The following is a 22,511-nucleotide window of genomic DNA, read 5'->3' on the forward strand; positions in this document are numbered from 1 at the left end:
CCACAACACTCTCCGGCCCCCACAGACGCGGACGTCCCCCACCCCAGCCCTGTCTTTCTCTGGCCGCTCTGCCGCCGGCTCTGGACCTCTCTGCGACTCCTCTCCATGCCCGGACACCTGCCCAGCACATGCCGTGTGGGGCATCCTTGGGAGCGGGCTTGAAATGCCCCCACCCTGACCTCTGCATCTTTTTCAATATATATATATATATAATTTTTTTATTTGACAGAGAGAGAGCACAAGCAGGGGGAGCAGCAGGCCGAGGGAGAAGCCGGCTCCTCATGGAGTAAGGAGTCTGATGGGGGACTCCATCCCAGGACCTTGGGATCATGACCTGAGCCGAAGGCAAGAGGCTTAGTGGACCGAGCCTCCCAGGTGCCCGTCCAGATCCGTGCATCTAAGCTCCGTGCCCAGGTCATCTGGGTGCACGCTGCCCTGGAAAGGGGTCCACCCCGGGGCTCAGCGAGGGGAAGGTGGCCGTCCTCTCCTCTGCGTCTGTGTGTCGTCTTCTGTCTCCTGGAAGCACACCGGTCATTGCATTTAGGTCCCCCCTGATCCAGGATGAGCTCAGAGACGTGTCAGGGATCAGAGTGGGGTCGCGCCAGCCACACAGCCCATATCGCGGAATCCTGCGCCGCGGTCGTCACACTGGTGGTCACAGGTAGGAGTGGGGTCAAGCCAAGGGGTCAGTCCCTGTCCCTGAGCGGGTTCCTTCCAGCAGGGGCTGAGCCCAGGTCCACTGCAGTGGGAAACAAAGCCGGAGGCCGCTCCCCCCTGGAGGACTGCGTTTGACCCTGGGTGGCGTCCTCCGTGGGGACCCAGGGTCCTCCCCAGGGTCTGTGTCCCGGGGGCACGGGGCAGAGCGTGTCCCCGGGGACCCAGCGGGAAGACGGCGGAGGCGCCGTCCACCCGGCCCATGGCGGAGCACGGCGTATCACCAACGATGCCAGGAAGTTGCCCAAGCCCGCCCGGGATGGCGCGCGCCGCAATCAGGGTTCTAACAAAGAGGAACACGCGAGCAGAAATGAGAACAGGAAAAGAGCAATTTTGAAAGAAAGGGGACTCATTCCAGGGAAAGTACAGGGCGGCTGACCCCGGCTTCGAGGGAAGACATGCAGAGAGACACGGGGACGGCGTGGTCGCCTGGGTCTCTGACCTCTCCCCTCCCTGGCCCACCCGAGCCTCATTGGGTCTGGGTTTTAGGGGCGGGGCCCCTGGCCGTGGCCATAAAGCTGCTAAGAAGGGAGAGGCACCTTTGGTTTCTCTTTGGGGACACTTCCTGGAGCACAGCTGGGAACAGGACTCGGAGAGAGGAGTCTGGGGTCTTGATTCCGCCCAGGGCCGGGTGCCTTTCCCACGTGGGACCTTCCTCAACACCCAGGTAAGACCTCCGACCCCGGGAGGGACGAGGGGTATCAGAGTGGGGCTCGTTCCAGCTGCGGTGCATCTGCCTTGGGCACCGCACGGGGATCCGGAGGGTTTAGGGCATGGAAGGATGCTGGGGACGGCACGGGGAGCCAGCGGGGACCGTGAGCCCAGGCTCTCACGCTGGCGGGCTGGAGGGGCTGAGCGGCCCAGGACAGAAGATGAGAATGGCCGTCGTCTACCTCACTGTCCCCGTGTTTTTTGGAAAAGCGTGAGCACACGCGTGAGGCTGCCATGCCGAGTCTTGCACAGAAGCTCGGGTCCGAGGTGGGCACGGCGGCTGGTTCCCGACGTCTGGCGCGGCCTGGCGGGGAGCTGCTGGGAGCTCGGATGGACCATGACGCACCGATCCCTTGCAGGTGCCTGACACACACGGGCCCAGATGTGCGCAAAACGTGGTCCATCCACGCAGGGGACTAGGACTCAGCTCCGGAAAGGAGCTTGAGAACACGATACACGGGGACACAAGCAGACACACGAGGGCTCCTCGTGCGTGATCCCGTTTCTGGAAAAATGGGCACGACGGGGAAATGCGTGGACGGCACGTGGCTTAGGGGCTGCCCGGTGCCGGGGAGGGGACGGAGAGTGAGCGCTCATGCTGATGGGGTTTCCTTTCTCTGGATGGAATGTTCTGGAGACAGAGAGGTACGGAGAATGCCCCAGATGGTCCCTGAGTTGCATTTTATTTCATTTTAAGATTTTATTACTTTATTTCTCAGAGAGAGACAGAGCACGAGGGGGGACCAGGGCAGCGGGGGAAGCCGGCTGAGCACGAGCAAAAAGCGTGACTTTGATGCAACGTGCGTTTCGTTTCCACGCAGAGTTAATGAACCGATACATTATATGTTTATAAAAAATAAAATAAAATAAATGCAGATGCCTGAGAGTCTCCCCAGGATCCCCTCTGGGCAGGTCCTGTCGGGATCAAGGTCTTATAGGGGATGACGCCAGGCAGGGCACACGCCTCGCTCCTCTCCTCTGGGCCAGCTGCGGGCTCCAGCCGAATGCGGGCTCCAGACCCCTGGACATTCGTGTCCACCGTGGCGCCCGCCGTGTCCGACCGCCTGCAGTCCCATACCGGCTGTAACTAGCGGCGAGTCCCAGTCCCCACCGTGGACTTCCCGCTCTGACCTCTGAGGCGCACGGTATGCGGTGAATACGGGTTGGGGACCCCCAGCAAAGTTTGAGCCTCCTGCCTCCCTGCCCTCACCGGCGTCCCTGCATTACGACGCCGAGACACCTGTCCCGGGTGCCTCCCACCCAAAGGCGATCCTGGATCTTTCCATCCCCCTGTCCCGGGGAAGGGGTCTCTCGGGCGTGTTCCCCGAGGTTGGCAAGAGCCACTTTCACTGTCCGATTGTACAAAAGTGCACATTTGCTGGAAATTGCCCCCAGTCCTGCTGTCGAGACGGGAAACCGGCTTGGAGCCCCACGGCTGGACCAGGGGAGCAGGTGAGACCCCCGCTGGGGTCCTCATTGGGTCCTGTGCTGGGGGCTGTGAATGCCCAGGACTGACGGGGAAATCTGAGGTCCCACTCCTCAATCCCGGCTGAGATTTTCCAGATGGGATAGTGCAAAGGGGGCACGTTTTGTGGACAGTTCTGAGGGGCACAGAGTGCTGGTCCCAGACCACGAATGCTGTTTGCCAACGGTGACACGGTGTGGAGGACGGGGGCCCGTCAGGAGACCGAGTTGCTGAGAGTCCGGGTGGGGGAAGGAGGCTGGCCACGCAGGCGAGGGTCCTGGAGAACCAGCCTGAAGCCGGGGCTTCCTGGAGACCCCGAGAAGGTCCTGGCTGGGGCGCTGGGACCGTGCAGGGTTTAGTTACCGTAACTCTGCCCGTTCAGGAAATTCGATGTGGGCCGGCTTCATAGTTTTAATGACACTTCCTTCCCACGCTTTGTCATGGCCGCGCTTCCCGGCACCGTGCGCGGCGTGTGCTTTCCCGACTTCTGCCTCAGGCTGGAGCCAAGAGCACGCTCCGACCTCAGGGTGCGAGTGTCTCCAGGCGACGGGCATGCACACGGGGACGCCCACACCAGCACACACACGCGGGACGTGAACGCACGCACTGGGCATAGGCAAATGCACATACCCAGAGCCTGTCCTCCTGCAAAGACCCCGTGCTCACCAGCAGGACCTCCCCGAAGTCACCCTCCTCCGTCCCACACGCTAAGCGTCCCTTCTTTTCCAGCGCGCGGCCTGACGTGGGAGCTGCCTCGCTATGGCCGTGCTGTGGCTCGCCGTGTTTCTGACGTCCGCGTCCGGTCTGTCGCCGTCAGAGGAAGGTAGGACCGAACCCCAGGTGCGGTCTCAGGGTGTGTCCGGTGTTCTGCTGTTCCGTTGAACTCGACGTCCCGTGCGTGACGGATGCGGTGGGAGCGGTGAGCGGGGATACAGAGAGTGCCCGTGTGCCCCCCACCCCGATGCTGCCAGCGGGATCGTCCGGCAGGCCTGTCTCGGCCCAACCTCACAGCCAGGACGCGGGGTGGCTGAGGGCCGACGTGCTGAGCATTTCGATGGCGCTTGAATGCAAGGACCCATCGCCTACTTGGGTTCTGAGTCATTTTTCCAGGGCGAAACCGCGTTGACCCGTATGTCCCTTTCCTGGATAGGGTCGTGGGCAAGGCCATGGTTAGGGGCTAACTTGTGTCCCCACTAAACTCCTCCCTAGAACCCCTCGCACCCAGACCCTATAAATGTGACTGTGTTTGGAGACGGAGTTTGCTGAGATGAGCCCGTCCAGGTTGGCTCGTAACGCAACAGGACTGGCGTCCTTATAGGGAGGGACCTGTGGCCACGGACGTGAGCCCGCGGGGAAGACCACGTGAGACGAGTATGGTCTCCTTGCCCTCCGTGTGGCTCGTATGCTGGGAATGAGATCCCAGAGGAACCAGAGTCGATGAGAGGAGAAGAGGCTGATGATGATCCCGAGCCTTCCGTGCCCACTTTTGTCACCGTCCGGTCAGCCTCAGGGGACGGGGGCGGCCAATGAGTGTGCCGCAGGGAACGTCCTGGGGAACCCGTCGGCTGCTGGAGAAGGCATGGCTACCAGAGATGCCCACGCCTCCGACTCTGGTCCGGGACACGGCGTGTTAACCGAGCCCGGGGGTGGCCCCGAATGCACCAAGGCCACGAGGAAGACGGGATTGGTAATGTCTCGCCGTCAAGAATTTTCTGAGTAATCAGCGGACCCCCGAGAGGGCCATCTGCGTGTTTTCCACATCGGGTTCCCGGGTTCACGGCACAGGGTTGTGGGGCGAAGGCCGGGCCGCAGGCATGACAGGTCCGGCAGGAGTGCCGGAGACTACCCACCTGGGGGTTGCATCCGTCCGCTGTCAGCTGCGGTGACACCCACAAGATTTCACAACCCGCTAGATGTTGATTCCTTCCTCAAATAGGGGCGGAATTCAGATGCTTTTGTCGGGGAGGGAGAAGGAGGTTTTGGTCTCCTGAAGGCTGCTGCTTGAGTCTGCGTGGGCGGACAGAACAAAGTACCGTCGCCTGGGGGGCGCAGTCTATGTCTCCCAGCTCTGGAGACCGGACCTCTGAGATCCAGGGGGCAGGGATGCTGAGATCCAGGGGGCAGGGATGCTGAGATCCAGGCGGGGCAGGGATGCTGAGATCCAGGCGGGGCAGGGATGCTGAGATCCAGGCGGGGCAGGGATGGGCTCCCTCCTGGGGCTCCAGGAGAGGGTCCCTCCTGCCTCTTCCAACTTCTGGGGCTCCAAGCGTCCCTGGGCTTATGGCTACGTCCCTCCCATCTCTGCGTCTGTCCTCACCTGTAGCCTTTTCTGTGTCTGTTCGTGTCCAAATGTCCTCCCCTATGTCTTTTCGTGTCCAAATGTCCTCTCCTAATAAGGACACCGGACACATCGTGTTAGAGAGGTCCACTCTATTCAAGGATGACCCCATCTCAATTAACATAATGGGACCCATTTCCAGGTCCCATTGTGAAGTCCTGGGAGTTGGGACTCCAGCATGAATTTTGAGGGGACAGAGGAGGGCTCACGACAGGTGGTTCTGCCCCAAATATTTATCCTGAGATCCAATGTCCTCCGGCTCCCCCAGGAGCATTTATGGGTGAGAACTGGAAATACCGCCATGTGTCGTGTTGAATTTCATGGACTAGAACCCAGTGATGTGGCCACACCTCCCCGTCCAGGGGGCCGGGAGATGGTGGGATGTCAGGAAAGGGAAGGTGCCTCGTCCACTTCAGCTGGCCACCCTCAGGTCTGAGCATGATCTGGTCTCGTCTCCCAGTTCCCACCTTGGTTTGCCCGTCTTGGCTGGGGACAAAGCCTGCCGCTGCCTTTGTGGTCACTTCAGGCCTGAGAGTGCTCTGGGATGCCTGACCACAGGTTGGAAGTGAGCTGCTTTCTAGGAACAGAAGGCTCCTAGAAGGAGGCAGCTGACGCAATCCGAAATTTTCTCATCTTCCCTCGTAAGCGGGACGCCCCCTAAGACTTCAGCGTTGGCCAGACTGCATTACGAGGGGCCATTGGTACACACGGTGGAACAGAAGCGTTGAAACCAGATGCCTTGCCTTGTTCTGGTCTTAAGGAGAAGTGGTTAGTCTTTCACCATTGAGTCTGAATTAGCTCAAAGATTTTCATAGATTTATCGGGGTAAGGACGATCTCTTCCTTTCCTAGTTTACTAAGATTTTTAAAATTCCAAATGGGTGTAAGTTGGTCAGTTTCTTTTTTCCTGCTTCTATGGAGATGATTAGTTTCTTGTTAATGGGGGTGAATTACATCCACGGTTAAAGAAAACTTGCATTCCCAGAATAAATCTCTTGGGTCATGAGATATTACCAGGTCTATGTGTATTCCTGGATTTTGTTGACTAATACTTTCTGAAGGGATTTTGCGTCTATGTTGATAAGGGGTGTTGGCCTCGAGTTTACTTTTAATATCTTTGATTTTTGATAATTGGGATAATGCTGGCCTCCTAAAGTGAATCAGGTAATATTTCCCATCGTCCCCCCCCCCTTTTTTTTGACTTTTGTGCCCATGATACTGTTTCTTCCTTAAATATCTGATAATTTATATATATTATTAGTTATAAAAATAAAATATGATAAAATATGTTAACATTAGTATTTCCTACTTTTTCTCTCATATCTGCTTTAACGATATTTAATGTTGTGTTGGCAGAACTGAGCGTAAATTTTGAGGCATAAGAATCTGTTAAGAGAGGGACGTCTGGATGGCTCAGTGGGTTAAGCCTTTGCCTTCAGCTCTGGTTATGATCCCGGGTGCTGGGATCAAGTCCCGCATCGGGCTCCCTGCTCAGCGTGGAGCCTGCTTCTCCCTCTCTCTCTCTGCTGCTCCCCCTGCTTGAGCTCTCGCTCTCTCTCAGGCAAATAAATGAATATAATCTTTAAAAAAAGAATTTATTAAGAGAATGTCCATAAATTATTGAACAGTACATCTGAAACTAATGATGTACGGCATGTTGGCTAATTGAATTTAAATTTTAAAAACTCTTAAGAAGTACATGTTCGATGTCTAAGAAATTTGCCTCAATGCCTTTTTTTTTTATTATTACCATGAAGGAATACATTGTCCTTATATGGTAGAAGAAAATAATGGCAGAAACCAAGGTGTTGATACGGTTTGGTCTTGCTTATGAAACTAAGGCTGTTGATCTTGATACGGAATCACGATACTGACAGCTTATCAACTCGGTGAACGTTTATTAAAGTCACACCCTGCAAGTCCTCGAAAGGGGTCACAGATGAAATCTCACCGAGTGTCCGTTGTAGCTTTACAGACGGACGGTATTGGAAAACATGACTCAGTAGCGCCTTGTACCTGGGCAAACAAGTCTTGGATGAGATATGCTGAGCCCTGTGGTCTACCGCTGGAGACCCCCTTTCCCAGCAACTTGTAACGGGAATGCGTGACCTTCGATTCTGTCTCAAAACAGAACCTGATGTGCTTGGGGAGCTTCTCCAGCAATGTAGAACTGCTCCAACCGCCCGTGAGCCGTGAAAGGCCATGCATATCAATCTAATGACCATGCCTTGTATTTTCAAAATAAAGCAAAAAAAAAAAAAAAAAAAGCAAGTTTGATGGCTATTGGCAACCAGTCCCAGAAACCCAGACCTTGAGAGACTTATGCAAGCCAGATCTGTTCCCGGTTTCTCCACAACGGGGATGGCAGGCTAAGGAGAGGAACAGGGCGCTGTTGATGGAAGGTTTCTTCCTGTGCTCAGCAATTCCTCGCCCGTGCTTCCCAAGGTCGTCGGTGAACTCGGAGGGAAGAGGAAGCTCCCACGGCAATAAGGGTTCAAGCTCCTGCAGTACTTCTCCTAACTCTGACCTCTACCCATTTCAGATCCTGACTCACTGATTAAGAACCTAAGGATAGAGCCGGTGGAAAGGAGACTGACCTGGGACCTCCATGGAAATGTTTCGGAAATTATGTGTTTCATAAATTCAAAATTTATCACTAAGGTAAACCATCTTCCCCGTACTTGGCATAGTTGAGGTTTCCATGACGTTTGGCGACTTAAGAGCCAGCAGAGCCCAAAGGCCAAGACAGGTTCTGGCATCACAGAAGCGGAAATTCTACTCTGGGGTTGGCTGTGGAAGGTGGGATGAAAGACTACTGCAGACACCACAGCTCAGGGTTCACCTTCTGTACGATGTCCAAGATGGTGTCCCTGGAGAACCTTGGTGAGAACATGTCCTCAGGGATCCGGGTGGAGAGCCAAGCCCAGAAGAAAGTGAGCTTGCTTTCCCACCATCACCCGCCCCTCACCCAAATCCTATACTGTGTCATCTTCTGAGCTTGAGAGGTCTTGAGAACTGTGACAGATCCCATGGGTGGGCCATAATGAGAATATAAGATGTTCACAGCTCATAGTGTCTCATGAGGAAGAGGCACCTGTCAACTTCCTTGACAATAAATTTGGTGTTTTAAGATTATTCTTGATTGAATACAGCACAGGTCACCACCTGGGCCCCCATTACAAATATTCCTCCCAGTCCTGGAGGCTGGGAGTCGGAGATCCAGGCGGGGCTGAGAGTGGGACTGTGAGATCCAGGCGGGGCTGTGGCTGGTTCTCCTGAGCCCTCTCTCTTGGGTGTGTAGACACTCTGTTCTTTCTCTGTCCTCATGTGGTCATCCCTTGATGTGTGTCTGTGTCCTGATGTCCTCTTCTTCTAAGGACTCCAGTCCTACGGGATCAGGGCCCACCTTACTGACCTCATTTTACCTTAATCCCCTCTTGAAAGACCCAATGTCCAAATACAACCACTTTCTGAGGTCCTGGGGATGAGGGTTTCACCATACGAATGTGGGGGGACACACCAGTTCATGATGAGCCTAGGTGGGATTTCACTGGGACGTGTCCAGATGACTCTAAACTCTATCTGGAACAATGCAGGCTACAAAAAGAACCAAGAAATGTTGATAGAGAACACTAGTGATCAGGAATTTGCCTTTCCATGACGTCTCCAAATGTACCAAGAAGCTATGATTATCCAGGGTTGGGTTGATGGAATGCGTGGATAGATAGATTAAAGAAATGGAACAATCCAGAAGCAGAAGCATGCATTGGTGGCGCGTTGGGTAAGGAGGGTTTTCTACACCACCAAGGTGCTATTTCAAATCGTTGAAGAAGACATGGATGGTTGTTCGCATGGAGCCAGCACAATTTCCAAAATGCACTAAAGTTAAGTTGGGTTCCTTCTTCCCAACGTCCATGCACATAAATCATATGTAGGAGAGATATAGAGATTTGTCTGGATCCTGAAGATGTAGAAGGAATTGCTAGAAGGTCTAGTTCAAGATACTGGACCCTGTTGTCATTCCCTCATCCACTGTTGGTTTTCCCTAAATTGAATTTATTTCCGTTTTGTTCATGGGTCTTTGTGTGTGTGTGTCCTGTTTTCCCCATGTATCTACGCTACTTCAACATTACACTCTTGGCCAAGTGGGTAAATATTGGGTTGAACCATCCGGTTGGTGTGTTTGTCCTCAGCGGAGACGGGTTCTCCTTCTCAGGGGGTGAGTCTCTTCCTTCCCTGTTTCCATGTCTGCCTACGTGAGGACCCCCAACCTTGGGCTGCGTGTGGTGTTCAGAGGCAGCACTCAGCACGGTGATGGCTGGTTTGGGAAAACACCCATCAACCCCGCATTCTGTTGTTCTTTTCGAACTTCCTTTGAGAGGCATTTATGGAACTCGTGTTCCTCGGACGAGAGACAGTGACCAAGTTTACGAGTCTCACCTGAATCACCCAAGGAAGCTTTAGATCAGTGCCCAGAAATGCCCAAAGATGCACATTTTCCCAGAGCCTCGAGATTTGTTGTGTTAACATGTATTTAGCAACTAGTCTGGTTGAATCTGTTATAGACATGATTAATTAGACAGACGTCTTCTTCCTTTACAATTACAATTTCCACCTGTTGGGGATGCTGGCTGGCTCAACTGGTTCAGAGCGTGAAACTCTTGACATCAGGGTGTCATGAGTTTGAGCTCCGTGTTGGGCATGGAGAGGACTTAAAACCTTAAAAAAACACAATCTTCTCCTTATTAAACCATTTGGGGCTCCACATCGTTAACTTATTATATAATGCAAGTAAAAAGTCAAAATTCATCATGAGCTTGATAAATATCTTCCTCTCGTTTTTGTTTCATGTGACAACTTTTATTTTATTTTTATGTGACATTTTATTTCCCCATTTTCCCAGCTTTTCTGTCCCAATTTCTCTTATCACTCGATCCTCAGAAAAGGATTGATTTATTCACCATGGAATTCATAAACGGAATATTTGTTTATAAGCTGATTATTTATTTATTCATACTTGGAATTATTTTATATAAATTTTTGTACAGTTTTTAGAAAATGAATAAATTTCCCTTTTTTCCCAGAGCAGTGTGGGGTTTATATACAGTAAAATTGAGAGGAAGGTATAGGGATTTCCTGTATGGCCCACAGTCCCCAGCCCCTGCACGCGCACGGCCTTCCCACTAGGAACCCTCCGACCAGACGGCACAGTCCATACCACGGATGAATGTGCTTGAACACGTCATCTCACCCAGAGCACACAGATGACCAGATGGGTCACTCTCGGAGTGTGTGTTTGGTGACTTTAGACAAATGGAGAATGGTAAATGTAGTACACAGGACAAAGTCACTGCCCTAAAAAAAAAAAAAAATGCTGTGTTTCATCTGTTCCCCTCTCCCTCCCTCTCCACCAACTAGTAATTTATACACCATCTCTGGTCTGTCGATTGCCACAAAATAAGTGGTTGGGGTTTTGATGAAGATTGCTCGGACTCTGTAGAGACTTACGGTTTTTTGCCGCTGTTATGGTTATCGTTGTTATTCAATCTGGATGTCATCACCAAGGCACCACGTGTGTTCTCTCAACAATGACTCCATGGTTCTTTCCCTCTCAGGCCGTCAACAACAACCGTTACTGCCAGTTCCACGTCCTTCCCTCGTGTGAAGTGAAATACTTCAGCATCTCCTTGACCAAAGGTCCGCCGTTCTTGATGGGGATTCAGTATCCTCTGCAAGGTGAGGGGAATGTGTTCCTTATTGGGTTTTGTTTGCTCTCAGTCGCGGGCTGGTCGTAGGGATACAAAAACCATGAGTTTTAGCTTGGGTGGACCTGCAGGGAGTAGGGGGAAAAAAGCATAGGACCCTAGGACATCACATATGCAGGAGGATGTCATTCATAAGACTTTCTTGAGTTGATGATATGTGCAAAGGCAGAACAGATCAGTGGTTGGCACGGGTGAGAAAAGAAAAGGAACATCTGGAGGGTTCTTGGGGGATGAGACCACACTGTATCCTGACATTATGGACGTTGACCTCTGCAACTGCGTGTGAACCCACAAGAACTGGAGATCCTCACGTCCCTCTTAAAGGTGACTTGCTTTTCTTCTCGTCTCCTTGGAAACGCAGAAGGAAACCCTGAGGCAGCCGCACGAGGTCTGGACTGCTGGGTGCACGACGTGGACTTCCTGACGTGCAGCTGGGAGGTGGGCAGGGAGGCCCCCCGCGACGTCCAGTACCACATGTACTGGCAGGAGCTGAGGTGGGTGTGGTCGCCGGCACATCCGGGCTCTCCCTGGGCACGTGGGGCCGTTGGGTCATTGCTGGGTGCCCCCCTCCTTGCCGCAGGACCCACAGGGAGTACGAGTGCCCGAATTACAAAATGGATAATCGGGGGAAACTTGTTCGGTGTCATTTCAATGATGTCTCCAGATTGCCGAAACACCTCCAGATCCTGGTGAGGGGCACAAGCCAAGGTGCCAGGATCCCCTGCTCCGACCGTACTGTCGAATTATCCGAAATTGGTGAGTACGGGTCGAGGACACGGCTCTCAGGCTGCACCCTGGGCTCTGGGATGCTGGTGTCTGAGCGCGGGGGACCGTAAGAAAATAACCCCAAGCGGTCGGCTGAAAGGACGCGCTGATTTCTCATGGCTCTGGAGGCTGGAAGCCCGACCTCAAGGGGCCGGCAGGTTGGGTTCCTGGTGAGGGTCCCTCTTCCCGGCTTGCACATGGCAGCCTTCTCACTGTGACCTCACCCAGGGGTCGAGGGAGAGAAAGAGCGCTCCCTTCTCTTCTTCTGGTGCCGTCCATATCCCCTCATGGGTTCCCACGTAATTACCTCGCTTCGAACGCCATCCCACTGAGAGTCAGGGTGTGTGCTTTGGGGAAGACACGCGTGCAGCTCCAAGCAGTGGCTGTGAGTTCACAGCAGCTCAGGAAGTAACCCGCTTGCTTCTGGAGCATTCCGGCAACACACGGGACACGTGGCTCCCTCACGAGTCTCGGGGAGGGGGTGAGAGTCGTGCTCGCACCCCCTGTCAAGGCCCTGTGTTCTTACCACTCATCGGCCGCCCCCGTCCCCTGAGGCTTAGGGTTAGGGTTAGGGTTAGGGCCTGCTTTGTCTGTGGCTTCCCCCTCCTGAGCTGACATGCTGTGTTTTATGGGCACGGGTTGGACGCTGCTCCCTGAGACAGGGGGCCCCCACCGGTACATCCAGACCGTGTGTAAGGCCGCCTGCAACTCCGTGCATGCTCCCCCCTGGACCCCTGTGTCCTCAGCCCCACTGCCAGCAGGGGTGGGAGGACACAGCGGTCAGGACAGTGGGGTGGTGGGTGTCGGAGAGCCCGGGGGGGACGCATGGAGGGGTCAAATGGGAACCGGGGGCTCTGTGCCCCCAATGCATGCTTCATTATCCCGTCGGGAACACAAATTCAAAAACGCCTGCTGTGCCCCAAAGATCTGTCCACGTCTTGCACCTGTGAAGGCCGCCTTGTGTGGAAGCAGGATCTTTGTACTCGTTGCAGGGAGGGTCTAATCCAATGTGGTGGTTCCCGTAGAAGAAACGGAGGAGACGCAGAGGCCAACCCAAAGACAGACGGGGAAGCCATGGGAGCCCATAGGGTGGTGTGTGTACAGCCCAGGAACGCCAGCGATGGCCGGCAGCCGCCCGGGGTGGGAAATGAATTCGATAGCATTAGTGGCATTTCGACATGTCGCCGGGAGTGCAGGGACCCAAGCCTGGGGCCATGTGCAAGGGCATCAGGCCCCCACGGCTCTGCGCTGGGACGGGCCAGGTTCAGGCGTGCAGGGGTGACTGCTGGAGAGTGTCACTGAGGGTGCTCCATGACACCAAGAGACTCGGGGAGCTTATTAGCTCCCAATTGCTGTCTTAATAAATGAGCCTAAACCGTGAGGCTTAAAGCACAGGAATTAATCGCCCAGCCCTGGAGAGCAGTCTGAGATCAGGACGGGGCAGGGATGCTGAGATCCAGGCGGGGCAGAGTCACGGTCATTCCCGAGCCTCCAGGGGAGGGTCCTTCCTGCCTCTTCCAGCTTCTGGGGCTCCAAACCTCCCCAGGCTTATGGCCGTGTCCCTCCCATCTCTGCCTGCATTTTCCCGTGGCTTGTCTTCTATCTCTTACAAGGACGCCTGTCATTGGATTTAGGGACCCCCTGAGGTAGGAGGATATCATCTCAGGATCCTTCACGTATTATACCTGCAAAAACCCTATTTTTAGAAAAGAGATTTTGTTGATTTATTTGACAGAGAGAGACACAGCCAGGAGAGGGAACACAAGCAGGGGGAGCGGGAGAGGGAGAAGCAGGCTTCCTGCAGATGTGGGGCTCGATCCCAGGACCCTGGGATCAGGACCTGAGCCAAAGGCAGACGCTTAAGGGCTGAGCCACCCAGGTGCCCCTAAAGACCCTATTTTTAAACGAGATTCCATTCCCATGTTTTAGAGATTTGACAGGGAGACGCCGTTTGGGGGTGACCATTCCCCTCACTGCAGCTCTTTAGAAAGTGCCTCACGTTTCGCGCTGGCCCGGCCCTTCCTCCCAGGAGGAGCGTCTCCAAGAGGAGGCTGCCTGTGGGTGTTACACTGTAACGGGGCCTTTCCGACAGGCAGGCGGGACATGGGCTCTGCCCCAAGCTGGAGGGGCTGGTGGTAACCCTCTGCCCTCACCTGGGCTGGGTGGCTCCTAGCAGGAGAGTTCTGGGCTGTCTCCAGGGCTGTTGCCCAGTAGGACTAACCCACTTGTCCCTTGGGGTGTCCCTACCTTCCTGGCCTCACTCTCCATCCCTGCCAATGGACACATCCTCCCAAGCAGGCTTCTTGGAGAGGCCATTTGTGGGGTGCAGGTCCCATGACAACCGATGGGCAGGGTCTGGGTGGCTACAGGGAGGAGGGCGCCAGGAGGGCTGGTTTTGAGGCTATTTCTCAGGACAGGATTGTCCTTGTAGGTAGAGTCGGGGACAGAGGGAGCCTGGGGGCAGGGTGACGTCATTGATAGGGGAGGGGGAGCAGGAGGGAGCAGGAGAAGAGGAGGGAGAGGACGGGAGGAGGAGGGGACCCAAACAGAGCTGGGGACCGCCACCCAGGGGCCCTGGAGGAACACAGGTGCAGGCAGGCAGGTGAGGACCCAGGGCTGGGCTCCCAGTGGAGGTCAGACCCGGGTGTCTCTATTCAGACGTGGTCACATGCGAAGCTGGAGAAGCCACGGAGTCAGGGGACGCTGAATGCCCGGAGCGAGGGCAGAGGGCCGAGCACAGCCCAGAGGGTCCCAGCACCCAGAAGGGAGGACAGGACGTCCGGGGAGGAGCTGGCTGCAGCAGGCAGGGTCTGGGGGAGGCGTGCAGGCAGGGGCAGATGTTTCCGGGAGCGCGGCTGGCCTGCCGAGAGCCCTGGCGTTGGGACTGACCCTGTGCAGGGCGGGGAGCGGGCCAGGCTGCCAGACGCCCAGACTGGCCGGTGGAAAGGAAGGACTCCATGGGCACAGGACGCCGTCCTCCCTCTGCTGGCGGACGGTGGAATTAGGGCCAAGGGAAAGCGTCGGTCTAGTCCTGGGGACGTCTGTGGCACAGACCTTGCTTTCCAGGAGGATCTCGGGGTGGGCGGGGGTCTCTCACCGTCCGGTGTCTGCGTAGCTAGACCTATGGCTGATCCAAACCGACAGACATCCTAACGTATCTTGTCATGCATCTGTATGGATGTTTCGCCCATTCTCTAACCTCGGAATGACATGTTCCTCGGCCTCTTGTCACCTTAAAGTTCCACGAAGCCTGTTTTGAAGTATATTCTGGGGGGCGGGGGTGTTGATTGGTTTTACTCATAAAAGTTGTTTTTTTTTTTTCCTGTCCTAGAGATATTAAATCCACCCAATATCACTGGGACGTGTAATACATCCCATTTGCTGATGGAGTGGGAAGCGTCCAGCCACTTTAATAACAGATTTGAGTATGAACTGCAACTACAAAAGGTAAATGCTTGTCCTTGCTGGCAGTTCCAAATTCTGTAGAATCTGGACCCCCAAGGCTTTGGAGGCGGATAAAACATACACACACACAAATATGAATAAAAAATTTTTTTTTTTACTTTTTTAAAAATGAACATCAATAAAGTAAAAAGAAAAAAAACTAAAGTCAAATTGAAAATAAATAAAAACATGAACTAAACTCTACATAAAAATGAAGAATGTTAACACACAAAAAACCTGAGAAAAATGCACGATCATTTAACCTTTCGTGTGTGAAAATTGTCCAGAGAAAATATACAAACCCTAAAAAAAAAAATTGAGCCTTAACCAAAGTAACAATGTTGGCTGTTCGAAAGAGAAGAGGTAAAATTGAAAAGCCAGGCCACCCACAGAAGAAACCAGGTGTCTATTTATCTGTCGAAGGACTGGTATTTGGGCTGGATAAGAAAGGTTTGCAAGTCGATAACAAGAAGACCAATAACTGTATGAAAAAAAACAAAAGGCACGAAGTGGAAACAGCCATTTCCCCAAGGAAGACATACTCGTGCCCCGTAAGCACATGGAAAGGTGCCACGGAAATGCAAACCACAGGGAGAGGCCCCTCGGCACCCCTGACATCGGCTAAGGGGACAGTCTGGCCAAAGCGAGGAGGGGAGGGGCGGCTGCCACGCCGCTGATTGCAACAGTTGCTTGCGACTCAACCGGTGGCCATTTAAAATGATACACGTGGCTCCTTCTTCTCTCCGATGTCCCTTGTGGACGAACCGTCTCCCGATTGTTAAGACCCAGGGTAAAATCATATTTTTTAAGGAAAAACATGATGCAGGCACTTTGGAACCAGCTTTGGTCGTATCTCGTGGAGGCAGCCATGCTCGTGCTGGTCTGGCTCCGAGAATCATGAACACCTAAGTCCCACCAACGTGGGGACCTGCGTGTTCATCGCAGCCGAGTTCATCCCCCCCCCCGGGAAGGTCCGCCCGACTCAACGTCTGGCTTCGACCCCACTGATGCACAGAAGCGTAGAACATGCAGAACGATCTCTAGTGGGTGTGTGCGGGGACCAAACCGTGGCGGAGGGGCACAAGGAGTGTGCTTTTGAGGTGTGGTTTGCTCAAGCAAATTACGCCGGGATCAAGTTTCCTTAAAAAATGATCAAGTGGGGGGTGCCCGGTGGGCTCGGTCAGAGCGCGCGAGTCTTAACCTCAGGGTTGTGAGTTCAAGCCCCACGCTGGGCATAGAGACTAAATAAATAGACTTAAAAAAAACAAAAAACTGTAAGTCTATAAATGAAAATGACCACATGTTTTGAGCTGAGATAAAGGTTATTAATTCTATCTCCCCCACCCCAAAAAGACCAGGTGTTTTTTAGTTAATGCCTCCTTCATACCCAGATTTATTTATATATGATATGGATCATTTAGGCTCAACCCGATTATTTTGTACTCAGTTTCCGCATAAACCTAAAAGGGCTCGAATAAGGGCGTCTGTCGGGGGACAGCACCAGATACCCACAGCTTTCCCCTCTTGTTTTGTAGGGCAGTGATCCCGCCTACACGGAGAAGGTGAGCGTCCCCCACCCTCCCTGAACTGGACATCACAAACCTGTTTCCTTACTGTCCAGACACTCTGCGGTGCCCGACTCTGCCCGCTCACCCATCCGGTGATCTCCAGGAGTTCGTGCTGAGGGGAAACAGCTCGGAGATGACGCTCTGCCCTGCTCTGGCTTCTCCTCTGTGTCTGTGTCTCCTTTCCTGTCCCTTGTTAGGCCCCTGTCATGGACGTAGGGCTACCCCGATCCAGGACGAATTCATCCTGAGATCCTCCAAGTAAGCACATCGGCAAAGACCCTACTTTCAAGGAAGGTCCGGACCACAGACCCCGGGGGTGACGGGGAATGACACATCTTTCTTGGGGAGCACAGGGACGTCATATTCAAGACTCTGTAGCGCCCCATGCCGTGTGCAACACCCACACACGGCACCATGGGCTTGGCCTCTTTGGGGGTGGCCATGGCTCCTTTTCCTCCCAGTGCTTGGTGTCTTGGACACCAAGAGCCTGGGCTGAGAAGGGTGGGGGGCTCCAGTATCCAGGCCCCTCTGAACAGCAGGCATCTTCCCTGATGGAGGCTGGTCGGGTTCGCGCTCTTGGGATGGGGGGGGGCTTGTATACAACGAGTGTCCCAGGTTGAGGCCTTTAAAACACAACTCTATGCTCTTGGGGTCCTGGAGACCCGATGTCCAAGATATAGATGGGGGAGGACCTCATTCTCCTCGGGGAGGCTCCAGGGAACGTCTGTTGCAGCTGCTGGGGCTCCTTGGCGTGTGGCTGTCTCCCTCTGTCATGCACATGGTCTTCCCCGTGTGTGTGTGTGTCCCCAAATTCCCCCTTTTTGTAAGCCCACCAGTGGTCATGGATCCCAGACCCCTAACCCAAGCTGCCCTCTTCTTCTCCGACTGCATCTGCTCCAACCCCGTTGCCAGAGGAGGTCCGCGTCCGAGGCACCGCGGGGCCAGAACGCTCACACCCGGGCCCCACTGTCTCCCCGCCAACTGGGAACAGCCTTTCCTTCTTCCCTTCTCAACCTCAGCTCCAGGAGAAGTTCTTTGAGCTTCACAATCCCAGAAACTATGCGGCGAGACTAAGGGCCAAAGGTTTCTACCGCAAAAGCTGGAGCGAGTGGAGCGCCCCCCAACGCTTCGGTGAGTGAGGCGCCCTTCCATCTGTCCCCTGTGCGCGCTGGACACTGCGGGCACCACCCCCGGTCAGCACGGACCCCTCACGCTCCACCCCTGCTCTTGGATGCTCTGCCACGGAAGGGGCAGGGATCCAGCCCTACTGGCTTCTGCGTCCTCAGAGAGGGCTCTGAAGACACCTGACCCTGTACCTTGTGCCCACCCCATGGGGGAGCAGAGAGGAACAGGAACAAGACCCCCAGTTAGAGCCCCCATGGCGTGTCAATAACAACGCTGTCTGCAGGCACACGGGTTCCTTTCATCCGACATGGACCCTGGCATGGCTCCTGGGCCTGATTAGAAGGATTTGCCCCAAACAAGAGCCGCGGTTTCTCCCTGACCTGTTCGGAAACCAGACCCTCCTCACAGGCTCTCCTAGAATGTCCCATTCCAGAGGTGTCGCGTAGGAAAGCTTGGTCACGAGGGTCCTGGGGCTGCTGCAATAAATGACCGCACGTGGTGGGGGACAGGCTTAAAACCACAGGAATCCATCCTCTCCCAGCTCTGGAGACCAGAGTCTGAGATCCAGGTGGGGCAGGACCACGGAGATCCAGGCGGGGCAGGGCTCCCTCCTGGGGCTGCAGGGGAGAGTCCTTCCTGCCTCTTCCAGCTTCTGGGGCTCTACGTGTCCCTGGGCTTGTGGCAGTGTCTCTCATCTCTGTCTCCATCTTCATGTGGCCTCTCTGTGTGTCTCTATGTCCAAATTTCTTCTTTGTATAAAGACACTAGTCATTGGGTTAGGGTCCATCCTGTTCCACTGGGACCTCACATTTACCTAATTAGTTCTGCAAAGACCCTCTGCTGTGGGCTCAAATGTGTCCCCCCAAATTCACATATTGAAGTCCTCACCCCCAGGACCTCTGAATGGGACTATATTTGGAGATGGGGTCGTTAAAAAGGGGATTAAGGTGAAATGAGGTCATTAAGGTGGTCTTGATCCCATGAGAGGAAGGGGTGCGGACACGGACAGGCACAGAAGGACGAACACGTGGGGACACGGGGAGAACACAGAGTCTGCCTGCCGAGGGGAGAGGCCTCAGGAGGAACCGGCCTCAGCCCCGTGTGGATCTCGGACTTCCAGCCTCTAGGACCGTGAAAGCAGAGTATCGGCCATCTCAGCCACCCAGTGTGTGGGACTTGGTTGCCGCAGCCCCGGCAAACTCACACCCTCCCCACGGGGCCCCGCAGTCCCGAGGGGAGATGGAGGTCTTTGCACAGCAGCGCGCCCGGTGCTCGCCCTACCGGCCAGCTGTAGGGAACCGCCCGCCGTCTAGGACGCCCCCACGGGCTCCAGGAGGTGCTGGGCATACAATGGGGGCCTCCGTCTTCTGGCCAGGGGCGGCCCCCCACTGTTCCCTTCGGGACACGCCCGAGTGCCCACTGCCTCTCCGGGGTCCCCGGAGGGAACACCGGGGGCTGGGTGCCAGCACCACCGGGGACCTGATGTGCCCTGTGCGCCCTCTTCCGCAGCGTGCGATGTCGGGGAGGACTCGCCGCGGCCCGACTGGCTGCTGTCCGCGCTGGTCCTGCTGGCCACCATGCTGGTCCTGGGGCTGGTGATCCTGCTGTGTGGAAGGTGAGTGCCACCTCCTGCCCCCGTTGGCCTCCGCCCTGCAGGGTGCTCCTCCCTGTCCCCACCCTCCCGCCACCGCACGCGGGACACCCCCAGGGATCGGGCGGCCGCCTCACGTGACCCCAGGGTCCTCCTGAGACTTGACCCTGCTCTGCTGCCTGCCGCCGTGAAAATCCAGAAGGTCCCTCCCTCTTAGCTTGAGCCCTGGGGTGCAGCCAGGCTCGCCTGCGTGTCCTCTTGTGTCCCCGCTGTTCAGCCACCGACCCCTCGTGCAGAGTCCCCATTTCCCGACATCCCTGGGGTGACTGGGAGCCGCCCTCCCCCTCCTCTTCCTCCTCTTTCCCCTCCCCCTTCCCCTTTCCGTCCTCTCCCCTCTCTCCAGCAGGCAACAGGCCGGCAACAGGCCAGCGACAGGGTCACGCTGACCTTGCCCATCTGATAGCAAGTCCTGCCCTTGGGGTGTCTCCCAAATGCCTCTGTGCAGAGCCCCGCCAGGCCTTGCCCTGCGGGCCTTGGGGTCTGTCCCTGGGGGCTCAGGCCTCTCTCTGGTTTCACCCACGCCCCTCCCAGACCTTCAGGCTGAGCCGCCCTGCCCAGGGGCTCGGCCTTGGGTATGGATGGGCCAGCGGCTCAGGTAGGGGACTCTGGTCTGTAAGCCGTGGGGAGCGGCGTGGCGGGGTCCGCGGGGGGTGCCAGGAGCTCGGGCCCCAGCAGCAGATGCCGGGCTCTGCCCCTGCCTGCCGGGATTGCTCGGGGCTGTCGGGCTGGGCGCAGGGGCCCGCCATGGAGACCAGCTCCCCACCCCCACCCGGGGACTGAGCTGGAGCTCTAACTCCATCCCGGTCCCCGAGTTCTGGACTCAGAGCCCGTGTCTCTGTCCTCCGAGGTACTCAGTGTTGCAGAAACTCTTCCCCCCCATCCCGCACATGAAAGACTCCATCACTGACAACCTGCAGAGCGGCAAGCTGGTACGTCCGGCCCTTGCTGGGGGTGACGCTGGGACGGGGCGGCCACAGCCCCGCCGGGGCAGCAGGATGCTTGCGTGTGGGTCCTGGCGGGAGGCAGGGGACGCTGCGGGGGTGACGGTCACGTCAGGAGCTGCAGGGTCACCCCCAAGCGCTCCTGCAGGCACACCAGGCCTGGAGCCCCAGTGATCCAGGCGCCCAAGACTAGCCACGCCCTTGCACATCCTTGCACTCTCCGGGAAATCTGCAGCTCTGCGGCTCAGCCTGACCCTTGTCGCCCGCAGGTGGCCTGGGAGGGCAGCAGAGCAAGCCGGGAGGACTGCCCGGTGGCGGAGGTGCAGGTTTTGGGGGAGACATGACGAGGGACCTGAGACCTTCTCGGCATGGCCAGACGCCCACACAGCCTGGCTGCGGTTGGACCGAGGGACGACTGTGTGGGGTGGGGGGCGGGGGCAGGCACTGCCTGGAGCGTGCTCCACGGGGCGGCCACCGGCAAGGAAGCACGGCTGTGTCGGGCTCATTTCGTAAATAAACGCTGTTTGCACTGAAGCACGGCTGTGTCGGGCTCATTTCGTAAATAAACGCTGTTTGCACCCAGTGCCTCTACGTGGGGGTGGGTACGGCCCATCACACTGGCCCCCGGGCCCCCGCTCTGGCCTCCCCAAACGGGCCCCACCCGGGATGCTGCTCACAAGTTGGCTGGACGGTTTGGTCCCTGCAACGGCCGCGCCGGGTTCTTGGAGCCCTCAATACGTTTACAGCCGGGCCGTCAGGCACCCCGCCATGGGGAGGCGGCATCTGGGAAACCCCAGGGGCCCCGCTGGTTCGTCGCCTCTGCCCCCAACAGCACAGCGTGTGTGCGGATGCTTAGGCGCGGACTTCCCCCACAGAGCCCCAGACAGGGACCTGCGTCCGGACACGGCCTGCCGCCAGGGGGCCAGGGCCCTTTGGAAACCCCGGGCTCGGCCTGCTCACTCACAAAGGGACCTCTAACCGTTTAGAACGTTCCATGCACGGTAGCCAGCCAGCACCCCACATCGCTGAAGGGGCCGTGCTGAAAACCACCCCAGCGTTACTGCGGAAACACTGTAGTCACAAACTATACTATGCCACCAGCAATGCCGCTATCTGGGGACCTGCCAGCTGACAGAACAGGGCATGGCTGCTGAGTGACCGGACTGTTCTGAACCAGCTGAAGGGGAACAGGGCGGGTGGAAGCAGGTCTCCAAACCCAGCCATCAACACGGTCATTCCACTCAGAACACCAGGGCTCCCGTGGGTCAGAAGCGGAGGTCCCCAGTCAGACTCCTCTGGAGTCGGGCAGGGTTAACACGGGTGCAAGGACGCATGCTTCTGTCCCCTCCCCTTTCAACCTGCCTGGGAACCCTAGGCAGAGCCCAGAGCTCTAAGGGGGACGCCACACAGGGGCAGAAATGTGCATTTACACCCGCCCAGTCTTGAAGAGGAAACCTGCCATCCACTGCAGGGTGTCCCAGCCCCAGAAGGTTCTAGAACCCCCCGGGGGCCTTCCTAGTCCAGGTCAATGCAGAGCCAGGACCCAACACTCAGGCCGGAGTCTCTCCTGCAGGGTGTTGTGGTTTGTACAGAGAAGGCTCCAGAGGACATGGACCTGTCCCGGGACCTGCTCCTGTGCATTCTTGCGTAAGAGACCAGGGCTGACGTTGGTCACAGGATGTGGCTGCTTGTGGTCTTTCTCCAGCAGGAAAACTAGCTACGCCGCATTGCTCAGGTGGGGGGATGAAGGGCCTCAAAAGCTCACAGCAGAAGGAAGTCTGTCTCCTCAAAGACCCCCTGGAGCAGGGGCGCTCAGACGCCGCGGGTCCCTCACACTGGGTTCTTTCCCGCCCAAGGCTGGTCTCTCCAAGCGGCAAACGAGCCACCAGTGGGCTGGTCTGAACTCCCCTACCCTGCAAGGCCTCTGCAGGACGTGCCCTGTAGCCTCCCTGACCCCCCGCATCTCCCACCCCACCCCGCTGCCCACCAGCCCCAAACCCAGGGCAGCCCCAAACCCACGCCGCT

General features: G+C 56.1%; 1 protein-coding gene across 3 annotated transcripts; it reads left to right on the top strand.

The window, feature by feature from the left end:
* Positions 1-1,161: 1,161 nt before the first annotated feature.
* On the top strand, positions 1,162-21,009 carry LOC123935128 (interleukin-3 receptor subunit alpha-like). Of its 3 annotated transcripts, none has more exons than XM_045995611.1 (12): positions 1,162-1,381; positions 3,620-3,713; positions 7,770-7,888; positions 10,843-10,963; positions 11,354-11,486; positions 11,573-11,748; positions 15,089-15,204; positions 16,737-16,763; positions 17,789-17,900; positions 19,404-19,509; positions 20,401-20,474; positions 20,756-21,009. In XM_045995611.1, exons 2-11 carry the CDS (start codon positions 3,650-3,652, stop codon positions 20,450-20,452), a joined length of 1,026 nt encoding a protein of 341 aa, XP_045851567.1. In that variant the 5' UTR covers positions 1,162-1,381; positions 3,620-3,649; the 3' UTR covers positions 20,453-20,474; positions 20,756-21,009. The 3 variants fall into 3 exon arrangements, with proteins under 3 accessions (XP_045851567.1, XP_045851566.1, XP_045851565.1); XM_045995610.1 differs by having other exon boundaries at positions 1,164-1,381; positions 11,657-11,748; positions 20,393-20,474; XM_045995609.1 differs by having other exon boundaries at positions 1,165-1,381; positions 20,393-20,474.
* The last annotated feature ends 1,502 nt before the right edge of the window (positions 21,010-22,511 follow it).

The sequence above is a fragment of the Meles meles genome, chromosome X, assembly GCF_922984935.1.
Source record: "Meles meles chromosome X, mMelMel3.1 paternal haplotype, whole genome shotgun sequence".
In the NCBI taxonomy this organism is placed as follows: domain Eukaryota; kingdom Metazoa; phylum Chordata; class Mammalia; order Carnivora; family Mustelidae; genus Meles; species Meles meles.